General features: G+C 53.4%; 1 protein-coding gene across 9 annotated transcripts in view; it reads right to left on the bottom strand.

The window, feature by feature from the left end:
• Positions 1-24,387, bottom strand: part of dip2a (disco-interacting protein 2 homolog A) — a 232,025-nt gene that overhangs the window by 95,193 nt on the left and 112,445 nt on the right. For all 9 annotated transcript variants that reach the window (XR_005038847.1, XR_005038848.1, XR_005038849.1 and 6 more), the window contains 3 exons: positions 21,128-21,247; positions 5,127-5,416; positions 3,148-3,258 (listed from right to left, as the gene is read on the bottom strand). Coding sequence is in view for 6 of the 9 variants with exons in the window: in XM_036959437.1 (XP_036815332.1) it covers positions 3,148-3,258; positions 5,127-5,416; positions 21,128-21,247 (521 nt within the window). In the remaining 3 variants the exon portion in view is untranslated. The remainder of the gene's footprint in view (positions 1-3,147; positions 3,259-5,126; positions 5,417-21,127; positions 21,248-24,387) is intronic.

Raw genomic sequence — 24,387 nt, 5'->3', positions numbered from 1 at the left:
GGAGGAGGAGCTCCTTGTCTGATCCGCGGAGGAGGAGGAGGAGGAGCTCCTTGTCTGATCCGCGGAGGAGGAGGAGGAGGAGCTCCTTGTCTGATCCGCGGAGGAGGAGGAGGAGGAGGAGCTCCTTGTCTGATCCACGGAGGAGGAGGAGGAGCTCCTTGTCTGATCCGTGGCGCAGGATGGGGAGCTCCTTGTCTGATCCACGGCGGAGCAGCTCCTGTCTCCTTTGTCTTGATCACGTTCAGAGAAAGGTTGTTATGCTGGTCAACATGGCAAGGTCGCTGACCTCCTCCCGATAGGCTGTGTCCTTGTTGTCGGTGATCAGGCCTACCACTGTTGGATCATCGGAAAACGTATTGATGGTGTTGGAGTCGTCTATACCCCCTCTCTAACCGTGTGGAGTCTCCTATACCCCCTCTCTAACCCCGTGGAGTCTCCTTTACCCCCTCTCTAACCCATCGGAGTCTCCTTTACCCCCTCTCTAACCCCGCGGAGTCTACTCCCCATCTCTAACCCTGCAGAGTCTACTCCCCATCTCTAACCCCGCGGAGTCTACTCCCCATCTCTAACCCCGCGGAGTCTACTCCCCATCTCTAACCCTGCGGAGTCTACTCCCCATCTCTAACCCTGCGGAGTCTACTCCCCATCTCTAACCCTGCGGAGTCTACTCCCCATCTCTAACCCTGCGGAGTCTACTCCCCATTTCTAACCCTGCGGAGTCTACTCCCTATCTCCTGGACATGCTACAAGGTTTTGGGAAATGTTCTGGTAATAAGTTAAACCTGACAAAAAGTGTGCTCCTCCCCATTAACCAGTCACCACATGAGTTCTGTTATACTCACAGACATCATTCAAACAGTTTAAGAAACTTCAGATTGTTTTCTATCCAATACTAATAATAATATGCATATATTAGCAACTGGCACTGAGTAGGAGGCAGTTCAGTCTGGGCACGCTATTAATCCAAAAATGAAAATGCTGCCCTCTATCCCAAAGAAGTTAACCAGTCAGCAGAAGGTTTCCCGTTTAAGGTTTCGCATCAGGTCTTTATATAAAGGTCACATGCTCATTTAAGGCTCTGTTTAAACATAACTTTAAAAAACACTCGCGCTAAGAAGGATTCTCTTCTCATTTCATTAGCATGTCGCATTCATTCTGTCAAGATGACTGTACTACCTAGGCTTCTGTACTTATTCCAACTGATTTCCAAAGAACTGGCCAGCTGCATGTCCAAAGAACTGGCCAGCTGCATGTCCAAACAACTGGCCAGCTGCATGTCCAAACAACTGGCCAGCTGCATGTCCAAACAACTGGCCAGCTGCATGTCCAAACAACTGGCCAGCTGCATGTCCAAACAACTGGCCAGCTGCATGTTCAAACAACTGGCCAGCTGCATTTCCAAATTCATTTAAAATACAGTGTTCATAAAGTATTCAGACCCCTTGACTTTTCACCAAAAATGTTTACGTTACAGCCTTATTCGACAAATGATTAAATCGTTTCCCCCCATCAGTCTACACACAATACCTCATAATGACAAAGCAAAAACATGTTTTTAGAAATGTTTGCAAATTAATAAAATGTAACTAACTGAAATGTCACATTTACATAAGTATTCAGACCCTTTACTCAGTACTTTGTTGAAACACCTTTGGCAGCAATTACAGTTTTGAGACTTCTTGGGTATGACGCTACAAGCTTGGCACACCTGAATTTGGGGAGTTTCTCCCATTCTTCTTTGCAGGTTGGATGGGGAGCGTCGCTGCACAGTTATTTTCAAGGCTCTCCAGAGATGTTCGATCGGGTTCAAGTCTGGGATCTGGCTGGGCCACTCAAGGACATTGAGATGTTTCCCGAAGCCATTCCTGACTGTTGTCTTGGCTGTGTGCTTAGGGTCGTTGTCCTGTTGGAAGGTGAACCTTTGACCCATTCTGAGGTCCTGAGCGTTCTGGAGCAGGTTTTCATCAAGGATCTCTGTTCTTTGCTCCGTTCATCTTTCCCTCGATCCTGACTAGTCTCCTAGTCCCTGCCGCTGAAAAACATCCCCACAGCATGATGCTGTCACCAACATGTTTCACCGTAGGGATGGTGCCAGGTTTTGTCGAGTGATTTAAAGAGAATCTTGTTTCTCCTTGTCTGAGGGTTCTTTAGGTGCCTTTTGGCAAACTCCAAGCAGGCTGTCATATGCCTTTTACTGAGGAGTGGTATCCGTCTGGCCACTCTATCATAAAGGCCTGATTTATGGAGTGCTGCAGAGATGGTTGTCCTTCTGCAAAGTTCTCCCATCACCACAGAGGAACTCCGGAGCTCTGTTAGAGTGACCATCCTTACCTGACCTCCCCTGACCAAGGCCCTTCTCCCCCAATTGCTCAGTTTGGCTGGGCGGCCAAATCTAGGAAGAGCCTTGGTGGTTCCAAACTTCTCCCATTTACGAACGATTGAGGCCAATGTGTCCTTGGGGGCCTTCAATGATGCAGACATTTTTTGGTATCCTTCCCCAAATCTGTGTCTCGACACAATCTTGTCTCTGAGCTCTACGGAGAATTCCTTTGACCTCTTGGCTTGGTTTTTGCTCTGACATGCACTGTCAACTGTGGGACCTTATATATACAGGTGTGTGCCTTTTGAAATCATGTCCAAGCAATTGAATTTACCACAGGTGGACTCCAATCAAGTTGTAGAAACATCTCAAGGATGATCAATGGAAACAGGATGCACCTGAGCTCAATTTTAAGTCTCATAGCAAAGGGTCTGAATACTTATGTAAATAAGGTATTTCAGTTTTCTATTCTTTATAAATTAGCAAACACTTCTAAAAACATGTTTTCGCCTTGTCATTATGGGGTATTGTTTCCAGATTGATGAGGAACATTTTTTAAATCCATTTTAGAATAAAGCTGTAACATAACAAAATGTAGAACAAGGAAAGGGGTCTGAATACTTTCCGAATGCCCTGTAAACAGACAAACTAACATTCAAAATGTCTCTATTATTTTGGAACTGTTGTGAGTGTAACGTAAATGTGTCATTGTTTATTAGATACAGCATTTCACTTGCTTTGGCAATGTAAACATGTTTCCTATGCCTTCAGAGAGCAGGTAGGCACCACAAACCTAGTCCATGTCCCCTCCCCTGTCCTGTCCTTACCTTCCTGGTGAGGGGTACCTCAATGGGCACAGGGATCAGCTCTGCCAGCAGACATCCATAGAACGCCACCATAAACATCACAGGGTCACTGTTGGGGAACACTAGAGCAACCTAAAGAAAACACAGACATACTGTCAAAATCAACCTATAGGGTACATACTGTTACCATCTGTCTATAGGACACATACTGTCACCATCTGTCCCCTTCAACCTATAGGACACATACTGTCACCATCTGTCTATAGGACACATACTGTCACCATCTGTCTATAGGATACGTACTGTCACCATCAACCTATAGGACACATACTGTCACCATCTGTCTATAGGATACATACTGTCACCATCTGTCTATAGGATACATACTGTCACCATCTGTCTTTAGGACACATACTGTCACCGTCAACCTATAGGACACATACTGTCACCATCAACCTATAGTACACATACTGTCACCATCAACCTATAGTACACATACTGTCACCATCAACCTATAGTACACATACTGTCACCATCAACCTATAGGGTACATACTGTCACCATCAACCTATAGGGTACATACTGTCACCATCAACCTATAGTACACATACTGTCACCATCAACCTATAGGACACATACTGTCACCATCAACCTATAGGACACATACTGTCACCATCAACCTATAGGACACATACTGTCACCATCAACCTATAGGACACATACTGTCACCATCAACCTATAGGGTACATACTGTCACCATCAACCTATAGGGTACATACTGTCACCATCAACCTATAGGGTACATACTGTCACCATCAACCTATAGGGTACATACTGTCACCATCAACCTATAGGACACATACTGTCACCATCAACCTATAGGACACATACTGTCACCATCAACCTATAGTACACCTACTGTCAACATCAACCTATAGGACACATACTGTCACCATCAACCTATAGGGTACATGCTGTCCCCATCTGTCAACATCAACCTGTAGGACACATACTGCCACCATCAACCTTTAGGGTACATACTGTCCCCATCAACCTATAGGGTACATACTGTCCCCATCAACCTATAGGGTACATACTGTCCCCATCAACCTATAGGGTACATATCTGTCAACATCAACCTATAGGACACATACGGTCACCATCAACCTTTAGGGTACATAATGTCACCATCAACCTTTAGGGTACATAATGTCACCATCAACCTATAGGGTACATACTGTTCCCATCTGTCACCATCAACCTATAGGGTACATACTGTCACCATCAACCTATAGGGTACATACTGTCACCATCAACCTATAGGGTACATACTGTCACCATCAACATATAGGGTACATACTGTCACCATCAACATATATGGTACATACTGTCACCATCAACCTATAGGGTACATACTGTCACCATCAACCTATAGTACACATACTGTCAACATCAACCTATAGTACACATACTGTCACCATCAACCTATAGGGTACATACTGTCACCATCAACATATAGGGTACATACTGTCACCATCAACATATAGGGTACATACTGTCACCATCAACCTATAGGGTACATACTGTCACCATCAACCTATAGGGTACATACTGTCACCATCAACCTATAGGGTACATACTGTCACCATCAACCTATAGGGTACATACTGTCACCATCAACATATAGGACACATACTGTCACCATCAACATATAGGGTACATACTGTCACCATCAACATATAGGGTACATACTGTCACCATCAACCTATAGTACACATACTGTCAACATCAACCTATAGTACACATACTGTCAACATCAACCTATAGGATACATATTGTCACCATCTGTCTATAGGAACACACAACCACTGTGAAGATACAACTAATGCGACCTAAACTGTCAATAGCTGCTTTGACACAGTGACATACTGGCTAAAGGATTGGCTTTAAAACAGACAGAAGCTGCTTTGACATCTATAGGAGAGAAAAAGACCACTCACTCTATCTCCCGGCAGCAGTAGTGGCTCGTTCCTAGTGCTCAGTTTGTTCAGAAGCGTGAAGGCCAGTTTCTGGCTGCGTGTCCACAGCTTGCCGTAGGTAAGAGTGTACACTGGTTTACCAGCGTTGTCCAGGGCAGTGAGACAGGGGCTCCTCGGCTGGGTGATGCCCCAGCGCTGGAGGGAGGCCAGCAGGGAGGGAGGCCAGTTGGTCACTACACCCAGAGGCTCGCCTGCTAGAGGGGACATCTGGTTCCCCTCCGCCTTGGGCTGGTTAGGGTCCGGCTGCTGAACTAAAGAATTAACATGTTTTAATACTTTATCCAAGGTGAAAGAAGCTTACAGCATCCCTAACCCCCAGCATATCCATGTTCGAACAGAGAACAGAGAGAGATGGAGGAAGGAGAGAGAGAGGAAGGAGAGAGATGGAGGAGAGACAGATGGAGGAGAGAGAGATGGAGGAAAGAGACAGAGCAGAGAGATGGAAGAGAGAGACAGACTTGTATATTTCCTCATGAAAAGCAATGTACTGAGCAAACATCAAATTGGCTTGTTACCAAATTACCATACGACAGACCATGTATTCACCCTGCACACCCTAATTGACAAACAAACAAACCAAAACAAAGGAAAAGTCTTCTCATGCTTTGTTGAATCAATTTGGCATGAAGGGTCTGCTATATAAATTGATGGAAAGTGGTGTTGGGAAAAAACGTACAACATTATAAAATCCATGTACACAAACACACATTTCTTTCCAAGGGTCGTGGGGTGGAACAGGGATGCAGCTTGAGAACTAGAACAGTCTGCAGCACCTGGCCTCATCCAACTAGAATCAGTAGAACAGTCTACTGTTTGCTAATGTTCTGGTGCTTCTTTCCCCAAGCACCTAGATCTTCTGTACAGATTGTCAGACTTGGGCCCTGGCAAAAAATCTCAGTAAGACAAAAATATTGTGTTCCAAAAAAGGTCCAGTCGCAAGACCACAAATACAAATCTGCTATTTTCATGGCACCACTCCACCAGGGCCCTCACCTCCTCCCTGTAGGCCATCTCGTCATTGTTGGTAATCAGGCCCACTACTGTTGTGTCGTCGGAAACCTGATGATTGAGCTGCACAGTCATGGGTAGACAGGGAGTACAGGAGGGGGCTGAGCACTCACCCTTGTGGGGCCCCTGTGTTGAGGATCAGTGAAGTGGAGGTGTTGTTTCCTACCTTCACCACCTGGGTGCGGCCCGTCAGGAAGACCAGGACCCAGTTGCACAGGGAGGGTTGCACAGATCCAGGGTCCCAAGCTTAATGTGGAGCTTTGAGGGTACTATGGTGTCGAAGGCTGAGCTACAGTCAATGAACAGCATTCTTATGTAGGTATTCCTCTTGTCCAGATGGGATAGGGCAGTTTGCTGTGCGATGGTGATTGCATCGTCTGTGGATCTATTGGGGCGATATGCAAACTGAAGTGGGTCTAGGGTGACAGGTAGGGTGGAGGGGATATTATACTTAACTAGTCTCTCAAAGCATATGACAGAAGTGAGTGCTACGGGGTGCTACGATAGTCATTTTGTTCAGTTACATTTGCCTTCTTGGGTACAGCAACAATAGTGGACACCTTGAAGCAAGTTGGGACAACAGACTGGGATAGGGAGAGATTGAATATGTCTGTAAACACACCAGCCAGCTGGTCTGCGCATGCTCTGAGGACACGGCTAGGATAACACGCTTAAATATCTTACACACGTTGGCCACGTAGAGAGTCCACAGTCCTTGGGAGCGGTCGGTGGCACTGTGTGATCCTCAAAGCGGGCAAAAAAAGTGTTTAGCTTGCCCGGGAGCAAGACGTCGGTGTCCGCGACGTGGCTGGTTTTCCCTTTGTAATCCGTGATTGTCTATAGACCCCGTCACATCTCATGTCTGAGCCATTGAATTGCGACTCCACTTTGTCTCTGTTCTGACATTTTGCCTATTTGATTGCCTTACAGAGATTATAACTACAAGGTTTGCATCCGTGTGATCAAAACAATCTTGAAGCATGGGTTCTGATTGGTCAGACCAGCGTTGAATAGACCTTAGCACGGGTACTTCCTGTTTGGGCTTCGGCCTATAGGAAAGGAGGAGCAAAATGGAGTCGTCATCTGATTTGTCGAAGGGCGGGGGAGGGCCTTGTAGGCATTTCGAAAGGGGGAGTAGCAGTGGTCGAGTGTTTAACCAGACTGAGTACTACAGCCAATGTGTTGATAGAACTTCGGTATCGATTTTCTTAGGATATGTGGTTTCCAGTTTACATAAAGCTGACCATTATGGACTCTTCATCCCTGAGAAAGCCCTAAAGGCTGAGCTTTTGGTGCAAGTCAGGGAGGGTTTAGTGAAGAAATACATTTTCTAGTTGAAAGATGACGAGGAGGAGGCTTCAAGAGAGGAGACGGCTAGATCTTCCAATGCCAAGTCGAAGGACAGGGCGGAGGAAGGGGATGCCCGTAACCACAACTACCCCTGCTTAACCCGGCGCACCACCCCTACCCCCTGCTTAACCCGGCGCACCACCCCTACCCCTGCTTAACACGGCACACCACCCCTACCCCTGCTTAACCCCGCGTACCACCCCTAACCCTGCTTAACCCCACGTACCACCCCTCCCCCTGCTTAACCCCGCATACCGCCCCTCCCCCTGCTTAACCCCGCGTACCACCTCTCCCCCTGCTTAACCCCCCTTACCAGCCCTCGCCCTGCACCACCCCTTCCCATGTACCACCCCTACCCCTGCTTATCCCCGTGTACCATCCCTTCCCCTGCTTAACCCCACGTACCATCCCTCTCCATGTACCACCCCTCCCCCTGCTTAACCCCGCGTACCAACCCTCCCCTGCTTAACCCTGCGAACCATCCCTCCCCATGTACCATCCCTCCCGCTGCTTAACCCCGCGTACCATCCCTCTCCATGTGCCACCCCTCCCCCTGCTTAAACCCACTTCCCACCCCTCGCCCTGCTTAACCCCGTGTACCATCCCCCCCTGCTGAACCCCGCATACCATCCCTCCCCATGTACCACCCCTACTTAACACCGCGCACCACCCCTCCCCCTGCTTAACCCCGCGTACCATCCCTCCGCCTGCTGAACCCAGCGTACCACCCCTACCCCTGCTTAACCCGACTTTCCACCCCTACCCCTGTTTAACCCTGCACACCACCCCTACCCCTGCTTAACCCCGCGTACCACACCCCCTTGCTTAACCCCACGTACCACCCCTCCCCCTGCTTAACCCCGCGTACCACCCCTCCCCCTGCTTAAGCACGCGTACCATCCCTCTCTATGTACAACCCCTCCCCTTGCTTAACCCCGCGTGCCACCCCTCCCCCTGCTTAACCCCGCGTGCCACCCCTCCCCCTGCTTAGCCCCGCGTCCCACCCCTCCCCCTGCTTAGCCCCGCGTACCACCCCTCCCCCTGCTTAACCCTGCGTACCACCCCTCCCCATGTACCACCCCTACCCCTGCTTAACCCCGCGTACCATCCCTCCCCCTGCTTAAGCACACGTACCATCCCTCACTATGTACCACCCCTCCACATGCTTAACCCCGCGCACCACCCCTACCCCTGCTTAACCCCGCGCGCCACCCCTCACCCCTGCTTAACCCCGCGTGCCACCCCTCCCCCTGCTTAGCCCCGCGTACCACCCCTCCCCCTGCTTAGCCCCGCGTACCACCCCTCCCCCTGCTTAACCACACATACCACCCCTCCCCATGTACCACCCCTACCCCTGCTTAACCCTGCGTACCACCCCTCCCCATGTACCACCACTACCCCTGCTTAACCCCGCGTACCATCCCTACCCCTGCTTAAGCACACGTACCATCCCTCACTATGTACCACCCCTCCCCATGCTTAACCCCGCGCACCACCCCTACCCCTGCTTAACCCCGCGTACTATCCCTCCCCCTGCTTAACCCAGCGTACCACCCCTCCCCCTGCTTAACCTCGCGTACCACCCTCCCCATGTACCACCCCTACCACTGCTTAACCCCGCATACCACCCCTCCCCCTGCTTAACCCCCCTTACCAGCCCTCGCCCTGCACCACCCCTTCCCATGTACCACCCCTACCCCTGCTTATCCCGTGTACCATCCCTCCCCCTGCTTAACCCAGTGTACCATCCCTCCCCCTGCTTAACCCCGCGTACCATCCCTCTCCATGTACCACCCATCCCCCTGCTTAACCCCCTTACCAGCCCTCGCCCTGCACCACCCCTCCCCATGTACCATTCCTACCCCTGCTTAACCCCGCGTACCATCCCTCTCCATGTACCACCCCTTCCCCTGCTTAACCCAGCGTACGACCCCTCCCCCAGCTTAACCCCGCGTATCATCCCTCTCCATGTACCACCCCTCCCCCTGCTTAACCCCGCGTACCATCCCTCTCCATGTACCACCCATCCCCCTGCTTAACCCCCCTTACCAGCCATCGCCCTGCACCACCCCTCCCCATGTACCACCCCTACCCCTGCTTAACCCCACGTACCATCCCTCTCCATGTACCACCCCTCCCCAAGCTTAACCACACTTCCCACCCCTCGCCCTGCTGAACCCCGCGTGCCACCCCTCCCCCTGCTTAACCCCGCGTGCCACCCCTCCCCTGCTTAACCCACATGCCACCCCTCCCCCTGCTTAACCCCGCATGCCACCCCTCCCCCTGCTTAACCCCGCGTGTCACCCCTCCCCCTGCTTAACCCCGCGTGCCACCCCTCCCCCTGCTTAACCCCGCGTGCCACCCCTCCCCCTGCTTAACCCCGCGTGCCATCCCTCCCCCTGCTTAACCCGGCGTGCCACCCCTACCCCTGCTTAACCCCGCGTACCACCCCTAACCCTGCTTAACCCCGCGTACCACCCCTACCCCTGCTTAACCCCGCGTACCATCCCTACCCCTGCTTAAGCACACGTACCATCCCTCACTATGTACCACCCCTCCCCATGCTTAACCCCGCGCACCACCCCTACCCCTGCTTAACCCCGCGTACCACCCCTCCCCCTGCTTAACCCAGCGTACCACCCCTCCCCCTGCTTAACCCAGCGTACCACCCCTCCCCATGTACCACCACTACCCCTGCTTAACCTCGCGTACCACCCTCCCCATGTACCACCCCTACCACTGCTTAACCCCGCATACCACCCCTCCCCCTGCTTAACCCCCCTTACCAGCCCTCGCCCTGCACCACCCCTTCCCATGTACCACCCCTACCCCTGCTTATCCCGTGTACCATCCCTCCCCCTGCTTAACCCAGTGTACCATCCCTCCCCCTGCTTAACCCCGCGTACCATCCCTCTCCATGTACCACCCATCCCCCCTGCTTAACCCCCTTACCAGCCCTCGCCCTGCACCACCCCTCCCCATGTACCATTCCTACCCCTGCTTAACCCCGCGTACCATCCCTCTCCATGTACCACCCCTTCCCCTGCTTAACCCAGCGTACGACCCCTCCCCCAGCTTAACCCCGCGTATCATCCCTCTCCATGTACCACCCCTCCCCCTGCTTAACCCCGCGTACCATCCCTCTCCATGTACCACCCATCCCCCTGCTTAACCCCCCTTACCAGCCATCGCCCTGCACCACCCCTCCCCATGTACCACCCCTACCCCTGCTTAACTCCACGTACCATCCCTCTCCATGTACCACCCCTCCCCAAGCTTAACCACACTTCCCACCCCTCGCCCTGCTGAACCCCGCGTGCCACCCCTCCCCCTGCGTAACCCCGCGTGCCACCCCTCCCCTGCTTAACCCGCATGCCACCCCTCCCCCTGCTTAACCCCGCATGCCACCCCTCCCCCTGCTTAACCCCGCGTGTCACCCCTCCCCCTGCTTAACCCCGCGTGCCACCCCTCCCCCTGCTTAACCCCGCGTGCCACCCCTCCCCCTGCTTAACCCCGCGTGCCACCCCTCCCCCTGCTTAACCCCGCGTGCCATCCCTCCCCCTGCTTAACCCGGCGCGCCACCCCTACCCCTGCTTAACCCCGCGTACCACCCCTAACCCTGCTTAACCCCGCGTACCACCCCTACCCCTGCTTAACCCCGCGTACCATCCCTACCCCTGCTTAAGCACACGTACCATCCCTCACTATGTACCACCCCTCCCCATGCTTAACCCCGCGCACCACCCCTACCCCTGCTTAACCCCGCGTACTATCCCTCCCCCTGCTTAACCCAGCGTACCACCCCTCCCCCTGCTTAACCCAGCGTACCACCCCTCCCCATGTACCACCACTACCCCTGCTTAACCTCGCGTACCACCCTCCCCATGTACCACCCCTTCCACTGCTTAACCCCGCATACCACCCCTCACCCTGCTTAACCCCCCTTACCAGCCCTCGCCCTGCACCACCCCTTCCCATGTACCACCCCTACCCCTGCTTATCCCGTGTACCATCCCTCCCCCTGCTTAACCCAGTGTACCATCCCTCCCCCTGCTTAACCCCGCGTACCATCCCTCTCCATGTACCACCCATCCCCCCTGCTTAACCCCCTTACCAGCCCTAGCCCTGCACCACCCCTCCCCATGTACCATTCCTACCCCTGCTTAACCCCGCGTACCATCCCTCTCCATGTACCACCCCTTCCCCTGCTTAACCCAGCGTACGACCCCTCCCCCAGCTTAACCCCGCGTATCATCCCTCTCCATGTACCACCCCTCCCCCTGCTTAACCCCGCGTACCATCCCTCTCCATGTACCACCCATCCCCCTGCTTAACCCCCCTTACCAGCCATCGCCCTGCACCACCCCTCCACATGTACCACCCCTACCCCTGCTTAACCCCACGTACCATCCCTCTCCATGTACCACCCCTCCCCAAGCTTAACCACACTTCCCACCCCTCGCCCTGCTGAACCCCGCGTGCCACCCCTCGCCCTGCTGAACCCCGCGTGCCACCCCTCCCCTGCTTAACCCGCATGCCACCCCTCCCCCTGCTTAACCCTGCATGCCACCCCTCCCCCTGCTTAACCCCGCGTGTCACCCCTCCCCCTGCTTAACCCCGCGTGCCACCCCTCCCCCTGCTTAACCCCGCGTGCCACCCCTCCCCCTGCTTAACCCCGCGTGCCATCCCTCCCCCTGCTTAACCCGGCGCGCCACCCCTACCCCTGCTTAACCCCGCGTACCACCCCTAACCCTGCTTAACCCCGCGTACCACCCCTAACCCTGCTTAACCCCACGTACCACCCCTCCCCCTGCTTAACCCCGCATACCGCCCCTCCCCCTGCTTAACCCCGCGTACCACCTCTCCCCCTGCTTAACCCCCCTTACCAGCCCTCGCCCTGCACCACCCCTTCCCATGTACCACCCCTACCCCTGCTTATCCCCGTGTACCATTCCTCTCCCTGCTTAACCCCGCGTACCATCCCTTCCCCTGCTTAACCCCACGTACCATCCCTCTCCATGTACCACCCCTGTACCATCCCTCCCCCTGCTTAACACCGTGTACCATCCCTCCCCCTGCTTAACCCCGTGTACCAACCCTTCCCCTGCTTAACCCCGTTTACCATCCCTCCCCCTGCTTAACCCCGCGTACCATCCCCCTCCATGTACCACTCATCCCCCTGCTTAACCCCGTGTACCATCCCTCCCCCTGCTTAACCCCGTGTACCAACCCTCCCCCTGCTTAACCCCGTTTACCATCCCTCCCCCTGCTTAACCCCGCGTACCATCCCCCTCCATGTACCACCCCTCCCCCTGCTTAACCCACATACCACCCCTCTCCATGTACCACCCCTCCCCCTGCTTAACCCGCGTACCACCCCTCCCCCTGCTTAACCCCGCGTACCATCCCACTCCATGTACCACCCCTCCCCCTGCTTAACCCGCGTACCACCCCTCCCCCTGCTTAACCCCGCGTACCATCCCTCTCCATGTACCACCCATCCCCCCTGCTTAATCCCCCGACCTGCACCACCCCTTCCCATGCTTATCCCCGTGTACCATCCCTCCCCCTGCTTAACTCCGTGTACCATCCCTCCCCCTGCTTAACCCCGCGCACCATCCCTCTCCATGTACCACCCATCCCCCCTGCTTAACCCCCTTACCAGCCCTCGCCCTGCACCACCCCTTCCCATGTACCAACCCTACCCCTGCTTATCCCCGTGTACCATCCCTCCCCCTGCTTAACCCCGCATACCATCCCTCTCCATGTACCACCCATCCCCCGACCTGCACCACCCCTTCCCATGCTTATCCCCGTGTACCATCCCTCCCCCTGCTTAACCCCGCGCACCACCCCTCCCCCTGCTTAACCACGCGCACCACCCCTCCCCCTGCTTAACCACGCGCACCACCCCTCCCCCTGCTTAACCACGCATACCACCCCTCCCCCTGCTTAACCCGCGTACCACCCTTCCCCCTGCTTAACCCGCGTACCACCCCTCCCCTGCTTAACCCTGCGAACCATCCCTCCCCATGTACCATCCCTCCCCCTGCTTAACCCCGCGTACCACCCCTCCCCATGTACCACCCCTACCACTGCTTAACCCCGCATACCACCCCTCCCCCTGCTTAACCCCCCTTACCAGCCCTCGCCCTGCACCACCCCTTCCCATGTACCACCCCTACCCCTGCTTATCCCCGTGTACCATCCCTCCCCCTGCTTAACCCAGTGTACCATCCCTCTCCATGTACCACCCATCCCCCTGCTTAACCCCCCTTACCAGCCCTGGCCCTGCACCACCCCTTTCCATGTACCACTCCTACCCCTGCTTATCCCCGTGTACCATCCCTCCCCCTGCTTAACCCCGTGTACCATCCCTCCCCCTGCTTAACCCCGTTTACGATCCCTCCCCCTGCTTAACCCCGTTTACGATCCCTCCCCCTGCTTAACCCCGTTTACGATCCCTCCCCCTGCTTAACCCCGTTTACGATCCCCCCCCTGCTTAACCCCGCGTACCATCCCCCTCCATGTACCACTCATCCCTGCTTAACCCCCCGCCCTGCACCACCCCTCCCCATGTACCACCCCTACCCCTGCTTAACCCGCATACCATCCCTCTCCATGTACCACCCCTCCCCCTGCTTAACCCCGCATACCATCCCTCTCCATGTGCCACCCCTCCCCCTGCTTAACCCCGCGTGCCACCCCTCCGCCTGCTTAACCCTGCGTGCCACCCCTCCCCCTGCTTAACCCCGCGTACCATCCCTCCCCCTGCTTAACCCCGCGTACCATCCCTCCCCCTGCTTAACCCGGGCGCACCCCCCCTCTCCATGTACCACCCCTCCCCCTGCTTAACCCCGCATACCATCCCTCTCCATGTGCCACCCCTCCCCCTGCTTAACCCCCTTACCAGCCCTCGCCCTGCACCACTCCTACCCCTGCTTATCCCCGTGTACCATCCCTCCCCCTGCTTAACCCCGCGTACCACCCCTCCCCCTGCTTAACCACGCGTACCACCCCTCCCCCTGCCTAACCCCGCGTACCATCCCTCCCCATGTACCACCCCTACCCCTGCTTAACCCCGTGTACCATCCCTCCCCATGTACCATCCCTCCCCATGTACCACCCCTACCCCTGCTTAACCCCGTGTACCATCCCTCCCCATGTACCATCCCTCCCCATGTACCACCCCTACTTAACCCCACGTACCAACCCTACCCTTGCTTAACCCCGCGTACCATCCCTCCCCCTGTACCACCCCTACCCTTGCATAACCCCGTGTACCATCCCTCCCCATGTACCATCCCTCCCCATGTACCACCCCTACCCCTGCTTAACCCCGCATACCATCCCTCTCCATGTGCCAACCCTCCCCCTGCTTAACCCCGCGTGCCACCCCTCCGCCTGCTTAACCCTGCGTGCCACCCCTTCCCCTGCTTAACCCCGCGTACCATCCCTCCCCCTGCTTAACCCAGGCGCACCACCCCTCTCCATGTACCACCCCTCCCCCTGCTTAACCCCGCATACCATCCCTCTCCATGTGCCACCCCTCCCCCTGCTTAACCCCCTTACCAGCCCTCGCCCTGCACCACTCCTACCCCTGCTTATCCCCGTGTACCATCCCTCCCCCTGCTTAACCCCGCGTACCACCCCTCCCCCTGCTTAACCACGCGTACCACCCCTCCCCCTGCCTAACCCCGCGTACCATCCCTCCCCATGTACCACCCCTACCCCTGCTTAACCCCGTGTACCATCCCTCCCCATGTACCATCCCTCCCCATGTACCACCCCTACTTAACCCCGTGTACCATCCCTCCCCATGTACCATCCCTCCCCATGTACCACCCCTACTTAACCCCACGTACCAACCCTACCCCTGCTTATCCCCGTGTACCATCCCTCCCCCTGTACCACCCCTACCCCTGCTTAACCCCGTGTACCATCCCTCCCCATGTACCATCCCTCCCCATGTACCACCCCTACCCCTGCTTAACCCCGTGTACCATCCCTCCCCATGTACCATCCCTCCCCATGTACCACCCCTACTTAACCCCACGTACCAACCCTACCCTTGCTTAACCCCGTGTACCATCCCTCCCCATGTACCATCCCTCCCCATGTACCACCCCTACCCCTGCTTAACCCTGTGTACCATCCCTCCCCATGTACCATCCCTCCCCATGTACCACCCCTACCCCTGCTTATCCCCGTGTACCATCCCTCCCCATGTACCACACCTACCCCTGCTTAACCCCGCGTACCATCCCTCCCCCTGTACCACCCCTACCCCTGCTTAACCCCGTGTACCATCACTCCCCATGTACCACCCCTACCCCTGCTTATCCCCGTGTACCATCCCTCCCCATGTACCACCCCTACCCCTGCTTAACCCCGTGTACCATCCCTCCCCATGTACCATCCCTCCCCATGTACCACCCCTACCCCTGCTTAACCCCGCGTACCATCCCTCCCCATGTACCACCCCTACCCCTGCTTAACCCCGCGTACCATCCCTCCCCATGTACCACCCCTACCCCTGCTTAACCCCGCGCACCATCCCTCCCCATGTACCACCCCTACCCATGTACCACCCCTACCCCTGCTTAACCCCGTGTACCATCCCTCCCCATGTACCATCCCTCCCCATGTACCATCCCTACCCCTGCTTAACCCCGCGTACCATCCCTCCCCATGTACCACCCCTACCCCTGCTTAACCCCGCGTACCATCCCTCCCCATGTACCACCCCTACCCCTGCTTAACCCCGCGCACCATCCCTCCCCATGCACCACCCCTACCCCTGCTTAACCCCACGTACCATCCCTCTCCATGTACCACCCATCCCCCTGCTTAACCCCCTTACCAGCCCTCGCCCTGCACCACCCCTACCCCTGCTTAACCCCACGTACCATCCCTCTCCATGTACCACCCATCCCCCCTGCTTAACCCCCTTACCAGCCCGACCTGCACCACCCCTTCCCATGCTTATCCCCGTGTACCATCCCTCCCCCTGCTTAACCCCGTGTACCAACCCTCCCCCTGCTTAACCCCGTTTACCATCCCTCCCCCTGCTTAACCCCGCGTACCATCCCCCTCCATGTACCACCCCTCCCCCTGCTTAACCCACATACCACCCCTCTCCATGTACCACCCCTCCCCCTGCTTAACCCGCGCACCACCCCTCCCCCTGCTTAACCACGCGCACCACCCCTCCCCCTGCTTAACCACGCATACCACGCATACCCCGCGTACCACCCCTCCCCATGTACCACCCCTACCACTGCTTAACCCCGCATACCACCCCTCCCCCTGCTTAACCCCCCTTACCAGCCCTCGCCCTGCACCACCCCTTCCCATGTACCACCCCTACCCCTGCTTATCCCCGTGTACCATCCCTCCCCCTGCTTAACCCAGTGTACCATCCCTCTCCATGTACCACCCATCCCCCTGCTTAACCCCCCTTACCAGCCCTGGCCCTGCACCACCCCTTTCCATGTACCACCCCTCCCCCTGCTTATCCCCGTGTACCATCCCTCCCCCTGCTTAACCCCGTGTACCATCCCTCCCCCTGCTTAACCCCGTTTACGATCCCCCCCCTGCTTAACCCCGCGTACCATCCCCCTCCATGTACCACTCATCCCTGCTTAACCCCCAGCCCTGCACCACCCCTCCCCATGTACCACCCCTACCCCTGCTTAACCCGCATACCATCCCTCTCCATGTACCACCCCTCCCCCTGCTTAACCCCGCATACCATCCCTCTCCATGTGCCACCCCTCCCCCTGCTTAACCCCGCGTGCCACCCCTCCACCTGCTTAACCCTGCGTGCCACCCCTCCCCCTGCTTAACCCCCTTACCAGCCCTCGACCTGCACCACTCCTACCCCTGCTTATCCCCGTGTACCATCCCTCCCCCTGCTTAACCCCGCGTACCACCCCTCCCCCTGCTTAACCACGCGTACCACCCCTCCCCCTGCCTAACCCCGCGTACCATCCCTCCCCATGTACCACCCCTACCCCTGCTTAACCCCGTGTACCATCCCTCCCCATGTACCATCCCTCCCCATGTACCACCCCTACCCCTGCTTAACCCCGTGTACCATCCCTCCCCATGTACCATCCCTCCCCATGTACCACCCCTACTTAACCCCACGTACCAACCCTACCCTTGCTTAACCCCGCGTACCATCCCTCCCCCTGTACAACCCCTACCCTTGCTTAACCCCGTGTACCATCCCTCCCCATGTACCATCCCTCCCCATGTACCACCCCTACCCCTGCTTAACCCCGCATACCATCCCTCTCCATGTGCCACCCCTCCGCCTGCTTAACCCTGCGTGCCACCCCTTCCCCTAATTAACCCCACGTACCATCCCTCCCCCTGCTTAACCCAGGCGCACCACCCCTCTCCATGTACCATCCCTCCCCATGTACCACCCCTACTTAACCCCACGTACCAACCCTACCCTTGCTTAACCCCGTGTACCATCCCTCCCCATGTACCACCCCTACCCCTGCTTATCCCCGTGTACCATCCCTCCCCCTGTACCACCCCTACCCCTGCTTAACCCCGTGTACCATCCCTCCCCATGTACCATCCCTCCCCATGTACCACCCCTACTTAACCCCACGTACCAACCCTACCCTTGCTTAACCCCGTGTACCATCCCTCCCCATGTACCACCCCTACCCCTGCTTATCCCCGTGTACCATCCCTCCCCCTGTACCACCCCTACCCCTGCTTAACCCCGTGTACCATCCCTCCCCATGTACCATCCCTCCCCATGTACCACCCCTACCCCTGCTTAACCCCGTGTACCATCCCTCCCCATGTACCATCCCTCCCCATGTACCACCCCTACTTAACCCCACGTACCAACCCTACCCTTGCTTAACCCCGTGTACCATCCCTCCCCATGTACCATCCCTCCCCATGTACCACCCCTACCCCTGCTTAACCCCGTGTACCATCCCTCCCCATGCACCATCCCTCCCCATGTACCACCCCTACCCCTGCTTATCCCCGTGTACCATCCCTCCCCATGTACCACCCCTACCCCTGCTTAACCCCGTGTACCATCCCTCCCCATGTACCACCCCTACCCCTGCTTAACCCCGCGTACCATCCCTCCCCATGTACCACCCCTACCCCTGCTTAACCCCGCGTACCATCCCTCCCCATGTACCACCCCTACCCCTGCTTAACCCCGCGCACCATCCCTCCCCATGTACCACCCCTACCCATGTACCACCCCTACCCCTGCTTAACCCCGTGTACCATCCCTCCCCATGTACCATCCCTCCCCATGTACCACCCCTACCCCTGCTTAACCCCGCGTACCATCCCTCCCCATGTACCACCCCTACCCCTGCTTAACCCCGCGTACCATCCCTCCCCATGTACCACCCCTACCCCTGCTTAACCCCGCGCACCATCCCTCCCCATGTACCACCCCTACCCCTGCTTAACCCCGCGCACCATCCCTCCCCATGTACCATCCCTCCCCATGTACCACCCCTACCCCTGCTTAACCCCGTGTACCATCCCTCCCCATGTACCACCCCTACCCCTGCTTAACCCCGCGCACCATCCCTCCCCATGTACCACCCCTACCCCTGCTTAACCCCGCGCACCATCCCTCCCCATGTACCACCCCTACCCCTGCTTAACCCCGCGTACCATCCCTCCCCATGTACCACCCCTACCCCTGCTTATCCCCGTGTACCATCCCTCCCCCTGCTTATCCCCGTGTACCATCCCTCCCCCTGCTTAACCCCATGTACCATCCCTCCCCCTGCTTAACCCCGCGTACCATCCCTCCCCATGTACCACCCCTACCCCTGCTTATCCCCGTGTACCATCCCTCCCCCTGCTTATCCCCGTGTACCATCCCTCCCCCTGCTTAACCCCGCGTACCATCCCTCCCCATGTACCATCCCTCCCCCTGCTTAACCCCTCGTACCATCCCTCCCCATGTACCACCCCTACCCCTGCTTAACCCCGCGTACCATCCCTCCCCATGTACCATCCCTCCCCATGTACCACCCCTACCCCTGCTTAACCCCGCGCACCATCCCTCCCCATGTACCACCCCTACTTAACCCCACGTAACAACCCTACCCTTGCTTAACCCCGCGTACCATCCCTCCCCATGTACCACCCCTACCCTTGCTTAACCCCGCGCACCATCCCTCCCCATGTACCACCCCTACCCCTGCTTAACCCCGCGCACCATTATACGACTATTTCTCTCCATACGTTTTGTATTTCATATACCTTTGACTATTGGATGTTCTTATAGTCACTTTAATATTGCCAGTGTAACGGTTTGCTTCCGTCCCTTTCCTCGCTCCTACCTGGGCTCGAACCAGGAACACATTGACAACAGCCACCCTCGAAGCAGCGTTATCCATCGCTCCACAAAAGCCGCGGCCCTTGCAGATGAAGGGGAACAACTACTCTGTGTGCAATGAATGCAAGAGAAGTGCCACAATTTCCCTAGTTTAATATTGCCTGCTAACATGAATTTATTTTAACTAAATATGCAGGTTTAAAAAAAATATACTTCTGTGTATTGATTTTAAGAAAGGCATTGATGTTTATGATTAGGTACATTAATGCAACGCTTTTGTTAAATCATCACGTTTGGTGAAGTTGGCTGACTTTGTTAGGAAGAAATAGTCTTCACACAGTTCGCAACGAACCAGGTGGCCCAGTTTGGGCAGCATATACCCTGACTCTGTTGCAAGAGAAGTGACACATTTTCCCTAGTTAAAATAAATTCATGTTAGCAGGCTATATTAACTAAATATGCAGGTTTAAAAACATATACTTGTGTATTGATTTTAAGAAAGGCATTCATGTTTATGATTAGGTACACGTTGGAACAACGACAGTCCTTTTTCGCGAATGTGCACCGCATCGATTATATGCAACACCGCAGGACACGCTAGATAACTACACATGGTTGATATTACTAGTTTAACTAGTGATTATGATTGATTGATTGTTTTTATAAGATAAGTTTAACGCTAGCTAACAACTTACCTTGGCTTACTGCATTCGCGTAAAATGCATTCGCGCAGGTGGTTAGAGCGTTGGACTAGTTAACCGTGACTTGCCTAGTTAAATAAAGGTGTAAAAAAGAATAATAAATTAGGCCAAATCGGTGTCCAAAAATACTGATTTCCGATTGTTATGAAAACTTGAAATCGGCGATTCCGATTAATCGGTCGACCTCTAAAATCAACCCCAACACACATCTCACTAAACTGTGTCTAAAGTGTCTATGTTCCGCTCCCACCTGTTTACCGGCCATGAGCAAAACATTGACACCATTCTCCCCGGAACGCACCTGAAGCCATTCGAAGACAGTTATTCTTCCCTAATCGGCTGAGACGTCATCGCGGCCACCACGCCTCCCAACCTCAATCAAACTACCCTTCTAGTCAGCACTGCCCTCCCTGCATCCTGTCCACTCCCTTAACAACCCCTGGTTGTCCATGTAAGGGGTAAGCGCTTTCCTGGAAACGTTCAACTGGACTCTATATAAACAGAGGTGTAGAAACAGCTTTGATTTCCATGAGTAGAGATCTGCAACTTACCATCTACAAGCTCCTCGAAGTCATCAATGAAGAACTCTCTAAGTGACGGTCTCTTAGGTCTCTTCAGAGTGTTGAGAAGCTGCTGGATCTTAGAGGACACTCTGCTGTTCACTGGGACACCTAGAGGCAGGGGGGAGAGAGACATTGAGAAACCTATCCAACCAAAAAACATAGAGACCCAGAAAACTTGAGTCTACGCATTCACTATGGTGAATCACTAAAATGATACAGAAATATACTACGGAAAAAGGTACAGCATGTCAGAAATCAGCTCAATGTAATTGAAGAATCCACTTCTGGGAAAATTATTTTAAAAAACTAACAAAAACACGAAGAGTTATCTATCCAAAACGGAGATGTATGGATAAACCACTTCTCCAATCTTTTTGATCCGATAACAAAGAACAGCAAAACCATATACATGATATCAAATACAAATCTTAGAATCAACAATTAAAAGACAACCAGAAGCCACTGGATTATCCAATTACATTGAATGAACTACAGGACAAAATAAAAACACCCCAACCCAAAAAGGCCTGTGGTGTTGATGGTATCCTCAATGAAATTATAAAATATACAGACAACAAATTCCAATTGGCTATACGTAAACTCTAACATCATCCTTAGCCCTGGGATCTTCACCAATATTTGGAACAAAGGACTGATCACCCCAAACCACAAAAGTGGAGACAAATTTGACCCCAATAACTACCGTGGGAAATGTGTCAACAGCAACCTTGGAAAAATCTGCCGCATTATCATTACCAGCAGACTAGTTCATTTCCTCAGAAAAAACAATGTACTGACCAAATGTCAAATGGACTTTTTACCAAATTATCGTACGAAAGACCACGTATTCACCCTGCACACCCTAATTGACAAACAAACAAAAACAAAGTCAAAGTCTTCTCATGATTTGTTGTTTTCAAAAAAGCCTTTGACTCAATTTGGCATGAGGGTCTGCTATACAAATTGATAGAAAGTGGTGTTGGGGAAAAACATAACATTATAAAATCCATGTACACAAACAACAAGTGTGCAGTTAAAATGGGCAAAAAAACACATTTATTTTCACAGGGCCGTGGGGTGAGACAGGGATGCAGGTTAAGCCCCACCCTCTTCAACATATTTATCAACAAATTGGCGAGGGCACTAGAACAGTCTCCAGCACCCGGCCTCACCCTACTAGAATCTGAAGTCAAATGTCTACTGTTTGCTGATGATCTGGTGCTTCTGTCACCAACCAAGAAGGGCCTACAGCAGCACCTAGATATTCTGCACAGATTCTGTCAGACCTGGGCCCTGACAGTAAATCTCAGTAAGACAAAAATAATGGTGTTCCAAAAAAGGTCCAGTCTCCAGGACAACAAATACAAATACCATCTAGAAACTGTTGCCCTAGAGCACACAAAAAACTATACATACCATGGCCTAAACATCAGCGCCACAGGTAACTTCCACAAAGCTGTAAACGATATGAGAGACAAGGCAAGAAGGGCATTCTATGCGATCAAAAGGAACATTTTATTTGGCATACGAATTAGGATCTGGATAAAAATACTTGATTCAGGTATAGAACCCATTGCCCTTTATGGTTGTGAGGTTTGGGGTCTGCTCACCAACCAATAATTCACAAAATGGGACGCAGACCAAATTGAGACTCTGCATGCAGAATTCAGCCAAATATCCTCTGTGTACAACGTAGAACACCAAATAATGCAGAGCAGAATTAGGCCGATACCGCTAATGATCAAAATCCAGAAAAGAGCAGTTCAATTCTACAACACACCTAAAAAGGAAGTGATTCCCAAACCTTCGATAACAAACAATCACCTACAGAGAGATGAACCTGGAGAAGAGTCCCCTAAGCAAGCTGGTCCTCGGGCACTGTTCACAAACAGACCCCCACAGAGCCCTAAAACAGCAACACAATTAGACCCAACTAAATCATGAGAAAACAAAAAGATAATTACTTAACACATTGGAAAGAATTTACCAAAAAAACTGAGCAAACTAGAATGCTATTTGGCCCTAAAGAGACCGTACACAGTGGCAGAAAACCTGACCACTGTGACTGAGCCAAACTTAAGGAAAGCTTTGACTATGTACAGACTCAGTGAGCATAGCCTTGCTATTGAGTGAGGTATATCCGTGCTATTGAGTGAGGCCGACGTAGGCAGACCTGGCTCTCAAGAGAAGATAGGCTATGTGCACACTGCCTACAAAATTAGGTGGAAACTGAGCTGCACTTCCTAACCTCCTGCCAAATGTATGACCATATCAGAGACACATATTTCCTTCAGATTACACAGATCCAAAGAAATAGAAAACAAAGCCGATGTTGATAAACTCCCATATCTATTGGGTGAAATACCAGTGTTCCATCACAGCAGCAAGATTTGTGACCTGTTGCCACAAGAAAAGGTCAACCAGTGAATAACAAACACCATTGTAAATACAACCCATATTTATGTTTATTTATTTTCCCTTTAGTACTTTACCATTTGTACATCATTACAACACTGTGTATATATACAAAATATGACATTTGTCATGTCTTTATTATTTTGGAACTTCTGCGTGTGTAATGTTTACTGTTCATTTTTATTGTTTATTATCTACCTCACTTGCTTTGGCAATGTTAATATATATGTTTCCCATGCCAATAAAGCCCTTAAATTGAATTTAGAAAGAAAGAAAAGGAGAGAAAGTAAGAAAAAGAGAAAGTGAGAGAAACAGAGAGAGATACTCTCAACCAGCTTCACCAGACCCCTCTAGTCCCTAGCCTCAGACCTTCGTCTCCAGACACCTCTCATTTCCTCATCAAGCAGCACTGGGCACACCAGGGTCACACAACACAGACCAATTCAAAAAACACCACAACATGTAATCTGATGTTTACCCACATAGCTTCATTTGTCACTAAGCTTTCTCTTCAATAAAACATGTATCATTAAAGCAGCCCCTCTAATATAACAGCAGCAACATGGTGTTCAATACAGCACGCCCACTATCAGATTGAGACGCCTGTCATTAATACTAATCATGATTTTAAAAAACACACAAAAACTACTGCTAGTCCACCTAAACCTTCTAGAACATGCTGATTCATGTATCCTTATATTACCTACATTGAATACATAGCATGTTAATTGAATCTGCTTGGACCAATGCCAAACACCTGTCCAATGGCCTCTGGGTGGCAGATGGCTATCATAGATCAGAACGATGAGCTATACATCAGCAGAGTGCACTTC

The sequence above is a fragment of the Oncorhynchus mykiss genome, chromosome 22 (assembly GCF_013265735.2).
Source record: "Oncorhynchus mykiss isolate Arlee chromosome 22, USDA_OmykA_1.1, whole genome shotgun sequence".
Lineage (NCBI taxonomy): Eukaryota > Metazoa > Chordata > Actinopteri > Salmoniformes > Salmonidae > Oncorhynchus > Oncorhynchus mykiss.
This window is presented reverse-complemented; position numbering and strand designations above follow the sequence as displayed.